The sequence below is a fragment of the Mixophyes fleayi genome, chromosome 8 (genome assembly GCF_038048845.1).
Source record: "Mixophyes fleayi isolate aMixFle1 chromosome 8, aMixFle1.hap1, whole genome shotgun sequence".
Classification (NCBI taxonomy): domain Eukaryota; kingdom Metazoa; phylum Chordata; class Amphibia; order Anura; family Limnodynastidae; genus Mixophyes; species Mixophyes fleayi.
Window position 1 is genome coordinate 133,493,503 of NC_134409.1, and position 19,933 is coordinate 133,513,435.

At 41.1% G+C, this 19,933-nt stretch overlaps 1 protein-coding gene and 1 long non-coding RNA gene across 2 annotated transcripts in view; one reads left to right on the forward strand and one right to left on the reverse strand.

The window, feature by feature from the left end:
• Nucleotides 1-16,889, forward strand: part of LOC142099965 (plexin-A1-like) — a 42,912-nt gene extending 26,023 nt beyond the window's left edge. Inside the window, exons 2-3 of the mRNA XM_075183975.1 lie at nucleotides 1,582-2,926; nucleotides 16,653-16,889. Of these exons, the coding sequence (XP_075040076.1) occupies nucleotides 1,760-2,926; nucleotides 16,653-16,889 (1,404 nt within the window). The 5' untranslated portion in view covers nucleotides 1,582-1,759. The remainder of the gene's footprint in view (nucleotides 1-1,581; nucleotides 2,927-16,652) is intronic.
• Nucleotides 1-19,933, reverse strand: part of LOC142099786 (uncharacterized) — a 365,154-nt gene that overhangs the window by 57,684 nt on the left and 287,537 nt on the right. The gene's annotated exons all lie outside the window — the stretch shown is intronic.

Here is a 19,933-nt window from a genome sequence, read left to right on the forward strand (position 1 = left end):
ACACATTCTTATTTCTGCCTCTCCCAGAACTGAACCATCACTATGAGACAGCCCGGGAGGGTGACGAGGGCTCTACTGAGTTTTCTTTTTTGTGTTTCATATAAATCAGGATTGCTGGGCTGTAGACAGCTAATGGTTTAAACTGTGAAATATTAATCGTGTACAGTATGCCGTTCTCCACACATTTTTTGTGCTAAGTTCATTATTTTCCATAAAAAAAAAGAATAGGGAGATGTTGGTGAAATGGAATCACATACAACTTTATTTTTTATTTCGTTTGCAAATTTCACCCCTGAATAGCTCATGTATTCACAATATTTGCAATGTCTTGTGCTTTTGCTTTTCTGCTTCCTTATGGCAGAAAATAAGCACATACTAATGCTATTTGAACCGGTCTTCTTCTGTGCTGCAGATTTAAGTGACTGTCTTCTGACCCTATGCAATTATTCTGCGCCAATGTTTGCTTATAATCTCTAGGTTTATTTTTGGGCATTCCCACATTTTCCCAGTTAATGAGCCCACTAAGTGATAGGAAGTTGTTAATTTCTGCACGTACATCCTATGTCTTTAATCATTCTCTCTACCTGCGCTACGCGACTGAGCGACGCTGGTAGGCGAATGATTTGGTATTAAAATACTTCACTTTCCGGAGAGTTACAGTCTGCTTCATATGATTTAATATTTCAAATGTAATTCACAGAATTCTTAACTCCCTCATAAATTCTACATCCAATTCATATCGTTTATTTTGTGATTGAGGCAATGATATTTTAATTTTAGCCATTAAGGCGGAGTGAAGACTCCGTTCTTAAAAATGAAACATCTAGGTTGACACAAAGAGGATGAGAGATCAGTTAAATTAAGTTACTTGATGGTAAAAATCAAATAAATGTCCTATATTTTGGGTCAATGCTAGTCTGATTAGAATGAGGGCGTAAATCCAAGGCGGGCAGTTTGTAGATCTCCATCTGCTGTACAAGTCCCAGCATGCCCTAAAAGAGTTTCTACAACTTAGTGCAGGTCGTAAGATCTGTGGAGGCCTGTTCTGCAGCCAGCCTACGCTTCTACTTGCGAGCGGATCCATAATTGAAATGTCACAGAATCTTGTGACAGGACATCAATAACACAGGACAGTGACACTTTTGTTTGCTTAATTTTTTCCCCCCTGGAAATAACCTCTAGTCCAAATTCATTGGGTTTTAACTTGCAATCCAAGAAACTGGGTCTTCTTAAAGGGACAAGACACTATAAATGGGTTTATTTGTACCTTGTTTTATTTTTTAAGAAATATTCAATATATCGTGATGCTATTTATTTATGAACATATAATTCTATGTATCTATTTATTTCTGCTGATGAAAAACAGTGGTAGCTGCTATATTGGTTCTTTGACTGAGGTTACGTGGGCGGCCTTTGTGAACCAATATTTCTCACAAAGCAGCCTATCATTTTGTCAGAAGCTAGTCACATGATTAAGGCATGTTTAGTTAGCTGATAATCAACTTTGTAAAGCACAATTCTTTCAATTACTATAAAAACCCGCTATATATGCTAACTGTTTTTTCTTTTTTCTTTTTGCAGATATACTCCGGCTGAATTTTCGAACCATGCCCTAAATGAGGATTTTAGCAGAAGTCTACTTTGAAACATAACTCCAACTTTTACCCAATTCCCAACTCCTTTAATTTATTTCTTTGGTATATATTTGAGTGCTATAATTATTATTATTATTATTATTATTATTATTATATTCTTGAAAATGTGGATTCAAGCTAGCAAGCCTCTTCCTTTCCATTTATGGACCCTTCTATTTTTCGGGGTCTCCTGGATTCTTCCTGGGGATGGATCCCCTAAGCTGTTTAGAACTTTTGCGGGGAGTGATTGGAGCTTGACTCATCTTGTGGTGCACAATAAAACTGGGGAAGTGTATTTGGGGGCCATCAACAGGATTTTCAAACTGTCCAGCAACTTGACACTCTTACGTGTCCATGTTACCGGACCTGTGGAGGACAATGAAAAGTGTTACCCACCGCCAAGTGTCCAGTCATGCCCACATGGCCTCGTCGCAACTAATAATGTTAACAAGCTGCTGCTAGTGGACTACTCTTTGGACCGGCTTATAGCCTGCGGTAGTGCCTCTCAAGGCATCTGCCAGTTTCTGCGTCTCGGTGACCTCTTCAAACTGGGAGAACCCCACCATCGTAAGGAGCACTACCTCTCCAGTGTTAACGAATCTGGGACCATGTCTGGAGTCATTATTGAGGTTCCCAATGGGCAGAACAAACTTTTTGTTGGCACACCCATCGACGGGAAGTCGGAATATTTTCCAACTCTCTCTAGTCGGAAACTGTTGTCCAGCGAAGAGAATGCAGAGATGTTTGGCTTTGTCTACCAGGATGAGTTTGTGTCTTCACAGCTCAAGATCCCATCGGACACGTTGTCCAAGTTCCCCACCTTTGATATATACTATGTATACAGCTTCAACAGCGAGCAGTTTGTCTACTACTTGACCTTACAGTTGGACACACAGTTGACTTCACCAGATTCCACAGGAGAACAGTTCTTTACTTCCAAAATTGTCCGGCTGTGTGTTGACGATCCAAAGTTCTATTCTTATGTGGAGTTCCCCATTGGTTGCATGAAAGACGGTGTGGAATATCGCCTTATACAGGATGCCTACCTGAGCAAGCCTGGTAAACGTCTGGCCAAAGAGTTGGGCATCTCCGAAAGGGAAGACATTCTTTTCACGGTCTTCTCGCAGGGGCAGAAAAATAGAGTCAAACCACCCAAAGAATCTGTTCTCTGTCTCTTCACCTTGGGGAAAATCAAGGATAAAATTAAGGAACGCATTCAGTCCTGCTACAGAGGTGAAGGGAAACTGTCCTTGCCTTGGCTCTTAAACAAAGAGTTGGGTTGCATTAACTCGGTAAGTTCTCTGCCAATACTTGACCAACGGTGTTTTAAAATTAAACCTAGTATTTACTGATCTGATTAGCTTTTTTGTTTTGTTGTTTATCGCATGTATAACCTCTTCTGGGGTAAGAACAAGGTCATGGTAGACCGAGGTCAACCTGTGTCACTTTCCTTGTGCTTGGTCTTTAAGTATTCCTCTGTCTCGATTTAAGATGCCCAAACATTCAGTGATAGTACAGCATATGTAGGCCAAAAACGACACCTAATGCTCGATAACGATCCTGTTAAGATCATTTACCAGAATGGCAGAAGATGGTGGCTGGTAAATGACCACAAGAAGCCTGTGCGTGCTTGGCCATCTTCTGACCGAACTAATAAGCTGTAGTGATCCGGTCGACTGAATAGGCTGGATGCCATGTGTGAAGTTTCAGCATTTTTGAGTCTTCTAAGCTATTCACATTTTTGTCAAATTGATTTGTTTTGCTAGTAAGCCTATCGGCACAAGGCTAGATATCTTCACATATTGCAGATAGGAATCCAACTCTGCTTTAGGTGGCTGTACACATGGTAATCCCGCAACACACGAATGGCCAAATATTATAAGATCCAACCATACAGCTCTCATCTACCAACAGCCGGATGACTTCTAGCACACATTGGGGGCTACTCAAATAATGCTCTCCTTGATGAAATGAACTGGCATTCCTTCTACACACATAGTGGGTCTATCCAAAATAACTCAATGTAGGGGTGCTAATTATGTACGCAAGACAGTGTATCACAACATCTGTGTTTTAGACGGTCTCTTAAATTGGGGGTGTTAGGACTTTTTCTGCCTTCACTTTGCTGAACAAAGCTACTCTCACCGCTGGCAGTACCTCCGTTGTCCTATACCTTCTGTTGGGTCTCTTCGTCTCTCTGCTGTATGAGCTGAAATGTTTTATGACTGAAGCTCCGAATGTTCGTTATATCGGCACAGAGATAATATTCTAATATCCACAATGCATTCAGCAATGTATAGTTAAGTGTAAAAACAAATGCAAAACATATCTATATAAGCAAGACATTAAATGATGCCTGCTGGCTGATATTTCGGTCATACTTGTTGCTGATCGGCACTAAACCTGCTACAGGGTGTTGGAGAGATTGTAAACATTAATAGTGACTGCATATATCTGTGTGATAACAATGATGTTCTTTTCCGATAATTTTCAAACCATAAAAGCTTACTGAGTAATGGGAGGAAATGCCAGTAAATTGCCTCTCCCTTCCAATAATTTTCCAGGAGATTCTATTTTATTTTATTTCCGCAGAGAGCATGAGGGTGACCGGGGTCACATATCGTCCTTAATAGTTTTTTATTGTTTTATATTTTTTTTTGGGTGATTTAGAGCCTAGGCACATCTAGGGGTTATCAGGAGCGATATTCTTTTTTGCAAATCACAGTAATATCATACTTCAGAGAGCGTGCATTTGTAGCTCCGGATTAGAGAGTGGGGGCAGATCACTCCAATGAGAGTGCAATATTTCTCCTTGTTACCCACGGTGTCGCTTGCAGTCATCACGCCAAAGATATCTCGGGAAGACAGGTACAACGCAGATTTATTTTCACCTCTTGCCTTTCCCATCTGTCCAACAAACTATTATTTTTAGAATAAATGTATTTTTTGCTATGTAAGTAGAATTTGTTCATGCTTGAAAGGCCTAATCTAGATAATTAAGAAGACAATCGCCTGGGAATGTTGTTACAAGTTATCTTTTTATTATTACATCAAAGCAAGTCATGTTCTTGTGATGGCAATTGAAGGCTAGTTTGAATGCTGTGTGCATTTATTTATCTTTAAGCGAGAAACAGCGGAGGCAGCCATTTTGTGGGTGGTTCCAAAATTCACGAGAATGCAGCCTTCCATCGACTAGTGACCTTGGTAAGGCACTGACGTTACAGGATCCTACTAGGCAAGAATCCCTTTAAAGATGTGTTGTTGGCCGCAGATAACTGTGATTAGATCACAATGACTGCCCTCTTAAACCCCCTACTGAGCCAGGAGTGGACTAATCCAGTCAAGGAATTGATTCTAGTGCTGTAACTAAGCCTTATAAAAATGTATGTGTATAGATTTGTATCTGTACCCTGCCCGTAACTCTGCTTATCCGAGCCGCCTTGCTGCTCCACGTCAAAGTCATTTGTCTAACAAATAAAAGGGGAACCAAAAATAAGCAAAATCTACGGTCTACATAGTTTTAAACAAATAATTTCAAAAGTGTAACCATGCAAGTGGTTAATATTTGGAGAAGTGGATGTCCTGTGAGCCTGTTAAGCCTTGGACTGTAGACTGGCTGTTTGCACCCTAGTATTGGGTGAAGTCAGAGTACTCCGCAACCGACTCTGTATCCAGTTTGCTCACATAAAGGGATCAGATCCAGACATTCCATGAATGGACGGCATATTGAGTTGATCACATTGGGCGTTGCGGTTTAAGAAGTTGACTAATTGGAGGTCACAGTCAACAGCCAATCGGCTTTCCAGGCTGATTGACCCCGATGTAAGTCAGGGTTGCTGATGATTTTGGGGGTCTGTTTGGTCTTAACCTGCGAAATTGTTATCCCCATCCCTTTGTTGGCTGGGCAGCCTGCATTTAATACTGCACTGAAACCTGACAACCAGTTAGCAATTGACTTTTATATGTCTAATGTAAGCATTTAGTTGCAAATTGTGCACTAAACCAATGTCCGTAAATGTGCCCTAGTGTCTAAATAAAGCTCTGTTAAAAAAAGTGTTCATTAGTGGACATTTAAAAATAAAGACAGATCAATATCCCAATTTCTCCAATTCGCCATCTGCCTTGGTGATGCCCTGAAATATTTAGATCACTGCCCCTTCCCTGCAGTTGATCAGGTCAAATATCAGGACTGTTGTGTGTTTTGCTGATCTTAACAGCAAATCGGTCAGAATGATCAGCCACTGAAGGGTCGTCCAGCCATTCGACATACTTGAGATTTTGACATATCGCCACCATTTATTTATATAGCGCCAACAATTACGCAGCTCTGTAAAGAGAATATTTGTCATTCATATCGGTCCCTGCCTCATTGGAGCTCACAGTCTAAATACACACACAGCAGCCAATTAACCTACCAATATGTTTTTGGAGTGCTGGAGGAAACCGGAACACCCAAAGGAAACCCACACAAACACGGGGAGAACATACAAACTCCACACAGATAGGGCAGTGGTCAGGAATCGAACTCCTAACCCCAGCGCTGTGAGGCAGAAGTGGTAACCACTGTGTCACCGTGCTGCCCACAATTTACAGTCATATAACTGTAGTCCTCAATATGTTGTAACTTCCTTCCCTCTCTGAGTGAGACAGGTAACAGCTGTGTAACGCGATAAAGGGGACTTTATTCTGCAGGAGCTCTGCGCTCTGAGATCTGATTTTGTTTTCAAACTAATTTAATCTCGCCGACAAACGATGGAATTTGTTACATGTGCGCTGGTAGAGCCAGGAGGGCGAGCGAGAAAAGCCCTGGTACTCCGGGGTACTCATGGCGTGTTGCAGTGACTTTATAAACTGATACTGGTGCCCCCTCTTGTACGTGATACCAGCCTTTGTCACACCCGGGCAAGAGAGAACAATGGTCTGAGGTGTAGATCTGTGAAATCATTTTGTGGACTCATGAGAATGCAACCTCATTCAATACACAAATAAAAAAACAATGCAGCTATTTTGCAGACTGAACAAATATTTATGAGCCCGGAAAATATATATTATACAGAGAGATGGATATTATAAGTCACGAGAATATATGTTATTATTTAGTGGATATCTAGCAGTACCTCTGCTGCTGTTTGTGTACAGTTGCACAAGTTTGTTCATATATTTATTTCTGATATATCGCCTATACAGCAGTTTTTATACACAGCACTATACACTGGATTGCTCCAAAGATCTAGATTTTGGACTCTTAAATTAAGTATCCCGTCCGTGGTTGCGAGGAGCTGACCGTGGAATTCACTCTGTGATTTACAGCCTGTCATTGTGACATTGTCTGCTCTCGCTACCATTGGAAATACTTCTCTTTCCTTTCTGTAGATAGAAACTACAATTCTACAGATAGTTGTGTGTCTATTACACACTGTTTTTCTTATTAATGTATATATAAAGTACACAAATACACATAGCTAATTAACAGCAGGCGGTCTCCCTGGTTACATCTCGTTCTCCAACTAGTTAATATGATCATCCTGTTTGGATTTTGCTCCCCATGACTTGTCAGTGGGGAAGGGGCATTCAGGGGGTCTTGGGCTGGGATTAATCTCCTCCTGCCAGGCCATCATTAGTGAGGTCTGAAGGATTTGCTGAAAGCCGTGTGGTGCGCTCCCTCTCTCTCCTGGCGCTAATTATCATTTATTAACTTTATGTTGTCACTCAGCGGGCTCCCCCCTGGGAAATTAGCTAAGCAAGGAATCTGTGAAGGGAAGGGATAATCAGGAAGGCAGAGAGATGGGGGAAATGGGGGGGGGGGGGGAAATAGAGTGGGGCTGCATTAAGCGGGATCTGATTTTGCGGGTCACTTGATATAGCTCTGTTTACTGCAGGAAAACCCAAGGCTTTATGTATATGCTTGTGGATGCAGAGCTCATTATGCGTTGTGTATACAAGTATATAGTCTTTCTAATTCATGAGCTTTCTTTTTATCATAAATGATTACTTGGAATGGATTTTTGAGTTGTTCCAGGCGGAGGAAGAAATTTTAGTTTTTTCATTGCATCCTATCAGTTGACTAGAAATGTATGATATTGCTATAACACGCAGCTGACACAGCGTTTTTGTGGGTTGAACAACCTGTCCTTCCACAAGGAACCAGTGACGTTTGTTGCACCTAATTCTCATGAATATTTGGGTTTGCCCGAACTATGGCTACCTCCATTCTGCGTAGGCTAGAAGTGCACTTTAATGCAACAATCACAAAAAAAGAGCTTACACCTCTTCCCGTACACAGCTGTTGTGCCAGCAGAAGCAGAATATGGCAAAGTGGCGATTCAATTCAGAACGAGGTAACGTAGGATTTGCTGATTTTTAATGGCACCATCCCGCTAGGCTCTGATGGTGCTTTCCCTGGAATTGAATACCCCCTTGTAGGTTGTTACTGGCGTTTGTCATGGATCTGATGCAGAGTGATCTTAATCCCCACCACCCCACAGGCATCACAAGCAGATAAACTAACCCGCGCTCTAGACATATTTTAGTGATGGATTTTTATGAGTTTCCAATGCACTTTTGCCAATAAAATATATTGTACTGTGCACGTTAACACTCGAGAAATAGATTGTGTCGTGTTCTAAAATTTTAAACACAGTTTTACAGCGCAGTGGTGGGGACGAGCCCTTAAGAAACCATTTATCCTTCTTTTAGGACATCAGACGTTGGTGACCAATACACAAGAGAGGTCTGACCGAGCTTTTAGAGTGCAAGTAAAGCAGATATGATGATATACATGATGCACAATAATCTTTTGATGCATATGGATGTAAATAATGAATTTGCATATTGACTCTATATTTTGCATGCTGGCGTAATAGAAAGTATAACGCGGTATTTGGGGGGGTCATATTCGAAATTTAAAACAAGACTGCAGGCCTATACTTGATTTAGTGTCCAGATTGCTCCCTGTTCCTGCATAGGGCGCAGAGAGAGGGTTTGTACTTTCGTAGGGTGTTGATGGGACGAGGGAGTCTAGGAACCATATTCTTTTATTTGTGTATTAATCAATAAAATGTCAGTCAGTAAAAATTTGAACAGAGGCCCCTCTAATGCATATGAGATTGTGGATCCCTAAATGTACCCAAGCATTATAACTCTATGGGGTGGATTTATCGAACCTTCTAAACAGGAAAAGTGTCGGTGTTGCCCATAGCAACCATTCGGAATCCAGCGATCGTGTTCTAGAATGTACTAGATAAAAAACAGAATCTGGTTGCTATGGGCAACACCTCCACTTTTCCTTTTTAGAAGGATTGCTAAATCTACCCCTATGAGTATTAATCAAAATCTATTTTCACAATTATTTTCTGATAGACGTGGTATATGAGCAGAAAAGAGATGATTATAATTGTTCCCTCTGCCCACACACTTTGCGACGCAATTGTTTTCAAGTAGTGATCAAAACTTGACAAACCATGTTTGTGAATTTGAATTAAGTACATAATATAATATAATATAATATATTCTAATCTAATCTCATCTAATATAATCGCATTGTGTGTGTGTGTGTTAGGGAATTTAGACTGTGAGCCCCAATGGGACAGGGACTGTTGTGTGTGTGAGTTCTCTGTACAGCGCTGCGGAATCAGTGGCGCTATATAAATAAATGATGATGATTGTGTGTGAGGATTGTTGCAATACAGATCCTGCTAGCACATCAGCTCTAGTAGGAGTTATGGTATAATACATATTCGTCAGAGAATGTTGATGAAATCCCCAATAAAAATAGTTACCAGGACAACTCGCAGATTTATGGTGCAGGCTGTATAATGGTGACATGTGGGTTAGGTGAAACTTTTATAGTAGATTACATATTTTATTTTTGCCTCAAATCTCTATAGTAGAAAAATAACCTTTTATATATCTCCCCTGTAAGCTGGAATTGGATCCCTGTGCGCTGGTGTTTGTCTTCCTGCTGAGCTATGATTTCCTAGTCCTACAGAAAGTGCCTGGCAGGAAGCTGACTCTATAAGTTACTGCGCTGCAGTATATTGCAGTCTTACCTCAGTGGAATTTCCTTTAAAGGGCACCTATCGCCTATATCCGCTGGGGGCAGCTATTTTAAAGGCCGAACTTGTTTTCATGAGACTGGAGCTGTTCACGAGGAACTAGTAACATCACTGAGCCATGCAAATTAGCATCACTCATTTCCGGGTCTGTTTTATCAAGAAGTCATGGTGATAACTCCTTGTCCAATTCTGGGTTTGACCCCTGAATCTTTACTGCGCACTCGCGACCATGGGCTGCCCATGTGCAGTGTCGGTTTAGTTGGAGAACGGAGGGGAGGCGCACGAAGCCTGGCAGAGAGCGATGATCCACCTCCTGTGAGGCTGTCCCCGTGGAATAGAACGGATAACGCCATCAGGCGTCGTTCATTATCGGGGTCAGGCTCTGAAAAGTTCATCTTTTCGTAGCTTGATAAATAGTTCCAGACAGCAGTCTCCGTTGAGAATATGGGGACTGCGATACAGTATTGTAGGTGTTTCGGCTTAATTTTAATCTTCATAACTAGGTCCCCAAGTCTTTTAATATCTCTCTAGATATACTGCAAGCTTATTCCATACAGCGCTATACTTCTGCGTGTTTTATAGCCCTATAGACAAACAGACCAGTTGAGATCTACAGACTAGTTCATGAGTGAGCGAATCCTCTGTTTAGAAGAGATGAAAGGGTACTTAAAGTGTTCCAATGTAAGCCCCACATATAGCGGTGATTTCATCTCAAGATGTTTTTTGTTTTAGCACATAAGGTAACTTCCCCATAACAGACAGTGTTTTGCTTGTTTCATTACTCCCTAGAAGAACCAAAAATAAAATGGTTAGAGGGTAGATTAGGCGACTTCAGCCACGATTAACGCTTGCACTGCCAGGGTACAGTGTCCGCCATATTCGCTATAGCGTTGTACCCCTATCACCGGTATCTTCCCCCCCCCCCCCCCCTCCTGAATATACCAACCTCCATGATAAAGAGAGTATGAATGTTTAGCTAGAGAATCCCTAACGAGGCGGTTTGATGTTAATGAGCTAATTGTCAGTGTAATTATTTATTGACGGCGAAGAAGCACTCGCTGCTGTGGTGGTTTTTTTTGCTGGTGTGCAGCTGTATTTGTCATTTCCCAGAGAGTTTGTTGAGACAAAGCAGGAGAGCAGTAAAAACAGCAGCGTGTTGTGTTCTGGTTACATATGCAGCAACCGGGGGGAGAGAACTAAAGACGCAGATTGAGCTTGGAGCGGATGATACAATTCCACTTTTGGCTTTTGCAAGGCGGGACGGGCTGGAAGATTTAAAGGATCGTGACTGATCTGTAGATCACTAAATCATTGTAGTGTCTTTTTTTTTTTCCTTTCTGTTTTGCATTAGAACTGGTCTCGTTCGGTGCACCCACGTAATCACTTTGTCGCGAACACCTCATCGGATGGTTGTCTCCATATAATGTAATCAATTTTATGGAGCTATAAACACACAATCTGCTTACAGGGAAACCTTATCGATTTCTATAAATATTGAGTAAACCTCTTGGGCCGCATAGGTTAAGTTGACCACATCCCCATGATTGTCCCAACATGAAACGACATTTGGCTCCCAATCAAGTCGCCCACCAATCGTTCTGTCCAACTGGAATCTGATTGGATTATCACCAGGCTGGCTATAAGCATAACAAAATTAATCCGTTAGGCAAACACAATACAACTTTATATGATTAATCTTCGGCAAGTAATGTCTAGCCAGAGCGCACTACTTATACGCAGATACAAATGGAAACGTATATTGAGACCTGCTTGTATTTGAATACTGTCGGAACTACACTCAAGTTCCGTGCTCATATTTGAAACTCCAGTTGCGTCTGGAAGATGTATCGGTCCCTATCTGTTTACTCACATGAGATTCTATCCTTCAATCACTATTTCCTCCTCATTGCCGCCTGAGGTCTCCAGAATGAACACTGAGTTGCTTCTCTGGTAGAACTACGCGGAGAGGATTAATTGCCTAAAGTTCATGGCAGGTAATTAAATTGTGCATTGCACGCTTACAGGAGGTCATCGCACTACAAAGATATTACAAGTAGATTGTGTAGCAGAGCACATAGGGAAACGATGGTTTGCAAAACGAGCGATTTTCTGTTATGAGTGCAATCACTTAAGATTCCGTGACCTAAATTGACCATAAAATGATGATTTCTGACATGAGATTGACTTTCTGTGTGACCCCCATGTACACCTGTCAATCCCAAAGGGCCAAAGGTGAATTTTCCAGTTCAATTGCACATTTTAAATTCGCTTCCGTTTATAGTGTTTTTTTTTATTTTTTTTTATTTTCTTTTAAATTATTAGCAGTCAAAGTGGAAAATAAGTGAAAAGAACTTGATAGTGTTACAATAAACACAGGAGAACGTAGCATAACACCGTACAACGGCCCACACACACCACTGTGTGTGTGTGTGTGTGTGTGTATATATATATATATATATATATATATATATATATATATATATATATATATATATATATATATATATATATATATATATATATATATATATATATATATATATATATATGTATATAGTGTGTATGTATGTGTAGATAGTGGGTGTGTATAATTCTTTAATCGCTGGTATATATCACTCCAAGGGTCCCACTTTGTTTTTAAAATGCCTTTAATCATGACATTTACAATTTGCCATTAAAGTGTATGTCTTTATACATATAAATATAAAAGTTACAGTTGACACATTCAGACTTTTGCTGCTCTCCTGGGCTTCTCGGTACCTTTTATCCTGCAAGATGCCGATTGCCCCTTTGTACAGTTTATATGGCACAGGGATTTGTAGAGCAAAGCACTAGGTTCAGTGCCTGTGCTGCCTAGTGGAGCGGCCGTGTTTGTCATCGTGTGCACTTACTGCTTTCCCTCTGTATTTTTTTATTTGAATTTTTTTTAGGTTCATGCTCTGAACTTATCATGTTTAACCCTTTGGCATTGCCCAATCTCTCTGCTCTCCCGCCGCATCTCCCCATTCCCTGAAACCCTTTGAACTGCCAGTCAGGGGCCGACGGGAACTGTGGTTGTTGTGGCAACATCTATCATCCCTTGGTGGCAGTGATATAAAGTGATTTCACGGATCACTGCATCTCCCAGCTCCCAACTCCATTCCTGCCATCCCCTTTTTAACGCTGGCTGGATGAGCTTGCGTCGCTCGGAGGTTGTTTCTGAGTGGGGGACACTGCGGAATATTAACTCCTGTCTGCGAGGGGGAACTACAGGGTTGTGTGTGTGTGTGTGCGGCTGTGATACAATATGTATTGCGCTACACAGAGTCCTGGCCGAGGATTCCGGTATCCAAATAACCAGGTTCCAGAAACTCGTAATAGACAGTAGTGTGATACATACCCGCTTATCACACTCCCGATCATGTACTAATAATATATATGGAAAAAGTATGCACAATTCTCATTGTTTTCTGTTTGTAGTAGGAACCTACAATCCTCTTCAAGGGGGTGGGTGGGTGTGAAAGGCCTCCACTGGCCATGCTGTTTGGGTTAGGCAACTGTTTTGCATATTCAGGACCAGCACAAGATGGCCCCTTTCCCTCCTCAGAGGTGGCTCCAGTTTCTAGTGAATCGAAGGGATGGGTTTTGGTTCGGCTCACAAGATGGCTGCCTCAGCCGTGTGTAAGTGAATAAGTACACTTAATGAACTTATTATTCATCTATGGTGTAGTTGATCACCATAATTTCCTGCTCCTGTTCTAGACGAGCTTATTCCTTGCACATGTATCCATACAAGTGTCTTGGACTGTCTTGCTCCCCTGTCAGCCTTTCTGTGTCAAATCTTCCCTCCATTTTTCTCTCTCCCTCGGATCACACGCTGGTCCGTTCCAGTGAGGTAGTGTTTATTTCTAAAGCTCCCTCCAGAGGAGGCATCCCCACCTCCTCCCTGACGTCCCAATATTAATACAGTCAGCAGAGCACTTAATGGCGAGATGGATCTGTGGCACTGTGCCAGCCAGGCTGTAGCGCGCCCATCCCTCCTCCCTGTCTGCAAAGCGAGGGCATGGTAAAACAGAGCAGCATGTACCACTCTTGTGATCCATCACTCTCCTCTTAAAGCAGACCCGTCGCCTCGGACACAGGAAGCGGCCATTTTCTGGGCTCTACCATTGTTCGTGACCATGCAGGCTGTCCGTTCGTTTGGAGCGTAACTGAGGTGAGCTTCAGTGATGTCAGTGAACGGATAGGCCGACGTATCTATTACGTCCACAAAATGCCTGCCTCTGTTTTGGGTAGGTGCCTCGTGCCTCCATTATGTCACTGGTTCTTAGCTGCATTTTCTTATTGGCTCAGCTCACAAAATGGCTACTTCCGCTATGTGTTGACGTGTCCACTGTTATGTTACTCTGCCTTGCAATAGGCCCCTATGATAGGGGCCTATTATACTGCAATGCATTGTTCTGGCAGTTAATGCCATAGTGTAATTGCTTTGCCTATTGGCAGGGAACATACACATTCCTCCCTCTGGCCAAAGTGCTTCATTATCAACACTTTTATTGTTTGTATAGCTGCGATCCACAAATACACAGTATAACCTCGCTAGTGAAAGAAATGTTGGAGCGCTAAATATTAATCTGCTCTATTCCAAGTGGTCTCCTTTTTTTTTTGCTCCCTTTGAATATATCCCAGTGCACCCCAACCCTCTCCGCAGCTGCCAAAATAGCCCTTTGTATCCACCAAAAAATTGTCTGGGACCAAGCCGGCCCAAGCACTGGCACTCTGCTGCGGCAGCGTCCATGATAAATATTAGCCAAGCCCGCTGGCAGGGCAGCTGTGGAGAGTTGGATCGACTTATTGTGTGGAATAAAGGGACGGCCAAGCCAGCTTTATTTAACCCCTGCTGAGTGTCTAAGTGAGGTTTATATTTCTGTTGTTGTATTGGGTTTATTTTCCCTATATTATAGTTGTTTTACTGTGGAAAATATTATGCGAAGGAATGATTTGGTTTCCAGAAAACAAAAAGGTATTTCTAGGCAATTATAATCTACAATCCCATCTGATGATAATAAGACACGGCTGAATCCAGGATGTAAACTTACCTATTAGTAAAAGTTGTAGGAGGGCACATGCCAGTCAGTGTACAGGTCAATAAATTTGTCACCTTTAAGTTGAAAATACCAATTGTTACCCAAGTGATGATTTATAACCATACAACAGTAAGATCCAATGTGACGGACGCTTAAAAGTGGTTCAGGCAGCCATTTTGTGCGCTGATCTTATATCCCGAGGACGCAGCCTGTCAGTGATGTCATTGAGGCACTTCATTTGATCAGCTGCATTCACATACAAAATGGCGGCCTACACAGGTGTATAGGGGTACGTTTTAATTCAAATGTATATGCCAATGAGCTGTTTCAGCAATTTATCACACAGAAAATCCATTTTTTTTTTTCTAGAGATGACCCCTGTGTTTTAGGTTTTGATTTTGGATCCATGTTTTTTTTTTTTTTTTGCTAAAATCGCATAATTAGGCTCTTCTTTTTTTTTTTTTTTTCTGCCTACATTACTATTAACTTCAATAAAATTAATTTCCAGTCAATTTTGTCAAGTGACAAGAACGCTACTACTCCTGTTTCTGTGTGAGCAACGGCGCCAGATCTCCTGCGAGATCCGTCAGCACAACAATGACGTTTTGCCTCGATTCAGATCACAGGACGCGCGAAAGTACCGAGCCGGCTTGCGACCCTACTCGAATCCACTAAGTTCGGGTGGGTTCGGTTTTCAAAAAATAATTATAGTTGGGGACATTTTAAACATAATGGGCCTGATTCATTAAGGAAAGTAAAGTAAAAATAAAAAATGAGTAACTTTGCACCTGGGCAAAACCATATTGCTTTGGAGGGGGAGGTAAATTTAAAATGTGGAGACAGATTTATAGTTGGGATATGGCGTGTCCTAGATCAACTTTAAAATTCAGTGTACAAATAAAGCTACCAAGTTTTGTGTGCTACATGAAAATAACAGCCAGTAATTAGCTAATGTGCAAAATAATAAACTAATTTGCACCCCGTGCATCGTAACATAGTTTTGTCCAACAAAAAACTTACTCCTTTTTTTTTTTTTTTTTTATTTACTTTCCTTAATGAATCAGGCCCAATGTTTACATCCCACGTATTCTTGGCAATACATAGATTATATTTATTTAGGGGTTCCTACATTGAAGGATACCTTACTTATGCATGCACTATAGAAACGCATAAACGGCAAATTGGATTTGCAATCTGCTTGCAGCAGTCAGACAATGTGTTTTACATATTGTATGTCCAGGTCTTGCAGCTTTCATCTAAAAGCACAAAATAGTGTTACTTTAGTATCTTAACCTTGATACCTGCATCTACCCCCATGACTAACCCTCTCCCGCCCTCAGACCCTGTCTGTCCCAGAGTACAAATGCCCACATCTAAAATGGCTGACTGGCTCCTTTTCTTACTGCTTCCTAAAAGGAAAATATATTATTTTAAGAACCAATGCCTCCTGCCTTACAAACGATTAATACGTCTCTGAATCTTTTAGTTCTATTCATATTACGGTATTAGTGTTTTGATAATTCCCTGAGAGCAGGTATTTCGTGATTATATGAGGGCAGCCATCTTTGCTCCTGACAGAAAATGGTGCAGTATATAATCTTGACGTAAAATATACACTCTGAGTTTATGGCCACTTCACAGCCCATTTTATTTACATTACTCACTTCCCTATACAGAGTTTTTCCTCGATTCTTTGTTGGACATAGAGGACAACTGTTAAAATTTGCTATGTATAAAATAGTTATTAATAGCACATACAAATATGCATTTAAAAAAAATATACCGGTATATACATTTTGAAATGATGTTTTCTGGCGTACACCAATTTTTCTGAATAGTTGTTCAGTGCATGCAACTGTCTTTAAAATATATATATATTTTTTCTTTGTTCCTTGCAGCCCCTGCAGATCGACGATAATTTCTGTGGTCAGGATTTTAATCAGCCTCTCGGAGGAACTGTCACGATTGAAGGAACACCCCTTTTTGTCGATAAGGAGGACGGCATGACGTCAGTGGCTGCCTATGATTACCGAGGGCACACGGTTGTGTTTGCGGGCACCCGCAGCGGCAGGATGAAAAAGGTATGGTTCCGTTTATACACCAGCGGGCTTTGTACAACTGCTGATGGCACGTGATTGGTTGTCACAGTGACGTATAGGTTTCTAGTAATGGATCCTGTGTTGTCTGTTTGATAATGGTCACTGCTTAGAATCGTACAGATCATTTGCTTGAAACACGCTGATTTGCATGGTTTGTAACAGTTTGTATGCAAAATATAGTTTGCGATTATTCCAAGCCTTTGCAAATACTGAAAGCACAAAGTGTACGCTGTCGTCTAGACTAAATTTATATAGCTATTCCTACACCTCAATATTTTTGCCTCATTGAGGACTGGTCCAATATTCATTGGGATGCATTATGTCCCCAATTCACTAGAAACCGGCAACAGCACTGAGGCATACCTTTGTGCCTCGTGTCTCAGATGTCACAAGTTCCTCGTGACTACAGGCTGCGTTCTCAATGGGTATTGGTACAGACTCCGCTGTGTGCGTAGGTGACAGGTCCACTTAATGATGTGTGTGTTCAGAATAATAATTTGACTCCCATTTGTATGGTCTGGTGATAGTTGTGAATGGACCGGGCATTTATTTTTTTGTGAGGTGAATCCTTTGGTCTCTTATGTGATTTGCGTTTTAAAAGTATTTATTCATGGTGAAAATCTGCAAATATAACTTGATGACACATTTGTACACAAGGGATAGTTTCCAGACACCCTTACGCATAACCTTCATTTTTGTATTACTTTTACCACAGAGAATGTATTGTGTTTAGTTAGAAAAGAGCAAAGTGTTCACCATTAAATCCTTTACCTTTAAAGGGTTAAATGTTTTCGCTGACTGGCGCTCTTATCAGTCACGTCTTGATAGGCTGTTTTAAAATAAACTTTTTAGTATTCAATAGAAAAAGAAGTAAGAAATATGTTGATTTTGAGGTGAATGGCACGTTGCATCCCACTAATCGGATCTGGATGCGATGGCTGTGTTGATTGTCACATCTCATTCTTACTGTGGCAGGTGTAGGCTCCCGAGAACAATACATTTCAGTCTTACTGATAAATACTGACACTATCCCCTTTTGTTCTCCTCAACAATATTCTGTCACCTTTCTTTAGGTGACCTACGCTGCAATGTGTATAGTACCTGGGGGTGTAGCAAAATGTCGGGGGTGTAGCAAAATGGCAGCCAGGTATAGTTCTATCTGTTTGCTTGTACATAGAAGAAATTTGTTTACAAATGAACGGCTTTGCTTATGTAAACTTGTAATTCTACAATCATGTGACATATGAAACGCATCTTCATGTCGTTAAGGTAAAATATTTTTGGCATTGTATTGCTGGTTCCATCTTTTCAAGCAGCTTTCCTATAAAATGCCTGTAAGTAATAGTTGGCCTTCTAATGTCAAAGCAGCAATGCCACATAGAAGATTTATGTTGTTCTTCTTTAAATATCAAGTTAAATTCCTTTTAGAACATGCATCTTTCTTAGCTATCCTCCTACAAGTCTTTGTGTCCTTTTCAAAATCTCCCGTTTGTAGACAAAAGTGGCTTCCGCAAGTCAGTCTACTACCTAGACACAGGCGCGTGGCTCTCACCATGTCATGTGATGGCAGAGGGGGTGGAGGAGGATGTGACAGCGCAGTCAGAGCTCAGAGGGGTGTTCTAAGGCCTCTCTGCTCCCTACATCATATCCCACACGACTGTGGTTGCCATGGTATTGCAGAATCAGAAATAATTCATTTTAGCCGGAATAAAAAACAAGGGAAAATGGTAACTAATAACATTCTTCTAGCCTGCTGCTGTGGTTTATGCTTAAAAAAATAAAAAAAATTCACCTGATTTTATTTATTTTTTTCCGTGGCATAGCTGCTTTAATGCCATACTCCAGTGAAAATGACAATACATATTTGCAGAGGTTTCCTGTATTTCACTCCCTCTGTGCTGAATGTGTTATAGCATCCTGCAGCGGGCCAGGAGTCGGATTATGGCGATCTCGGCACATGTGCGCTCCTTATCGCCAGGAAGCCTGTGCATAGCAGGAAGGCAGAATCTCAATATAGATCTGGCATTTAACCCAGCTGAGAGAATCACTAGGAATGCAAACTGCAGATGGAAACCGGTGTCCTCTCCTGCTCTGTATTATGACTCGCTAGTTATAATTGTCGTCCTGGTTTTGTGGGTGTGCATTGTACAACCAGCCAGGCCTGTTGTCTTTTCTTTTACTTGTTAAAACACAGATATTTGTTCCATCAGCTTACAAAAAGCTTTTAATTTTCCATGATCAAGAACGGTGAAGTAGTTCACTGCAGCCTGCTTTTTATTTTTATGATTGCCTATAATTGAGCATTTTTTAATTGTAGTACCGATCGTTAATTTGGCGAGAGAGAATCTAAAGATGGCAACATTTTTGCAAATAAAATTCACTGTTAAAGTGGAACAAACGAATGAGTGACTGCTTTCTATGCAATATATGTTGTGTGTAGGCTGCTGTTTTCGATCTATACGTATATAAATGATCCGTGTGGATAATGTGCAGTATAATTTGTGTATATAGTAGGAGAAATGGGTGAAGGTGGGGGGTGGGGGGGGGGGGGGAACTGGGAAGAATCGATATGTGATCTAAAGTGACAAGCGGTGACAGCTCTCAAATTTCAGCAATTTTCTCCAGCTATTGAGCTCCGTATAGCAGGTTTTTAATAGGTCTTTAGTGCACCGGAGCTGGAGGAGTGGATGGCTGGGAGATCAATGTAGGAAAACTGGGAGAGACTGATACTTTCAATTATGAATCCTAGATATTTGATTATTGTTTTTGTATTGTCTTTCTGGAGCAGAAATACTATTATATTGAGTCACACGGTCAAACTATGGATATTGTATTACTGGTATTTCTGCACATTTGATCATAGTTCATAATTACAGGCGTATTCTTTTAAATGGAGATTTTTATATCCTTTTTATTTATTTCAAGGCAAACTATCTTTTATTACTATATTTGCCAGGTTCGGTTGGCAGTAGTTATAGCTCTTTAGTCCGAGTTCCACTCGGATCAAATTTAGGGCCTGATTCGGTTTTCCGCGATGTGCCGCAGATTCCCCCCGGAACATTCGTGAGCGTTGATGTAAC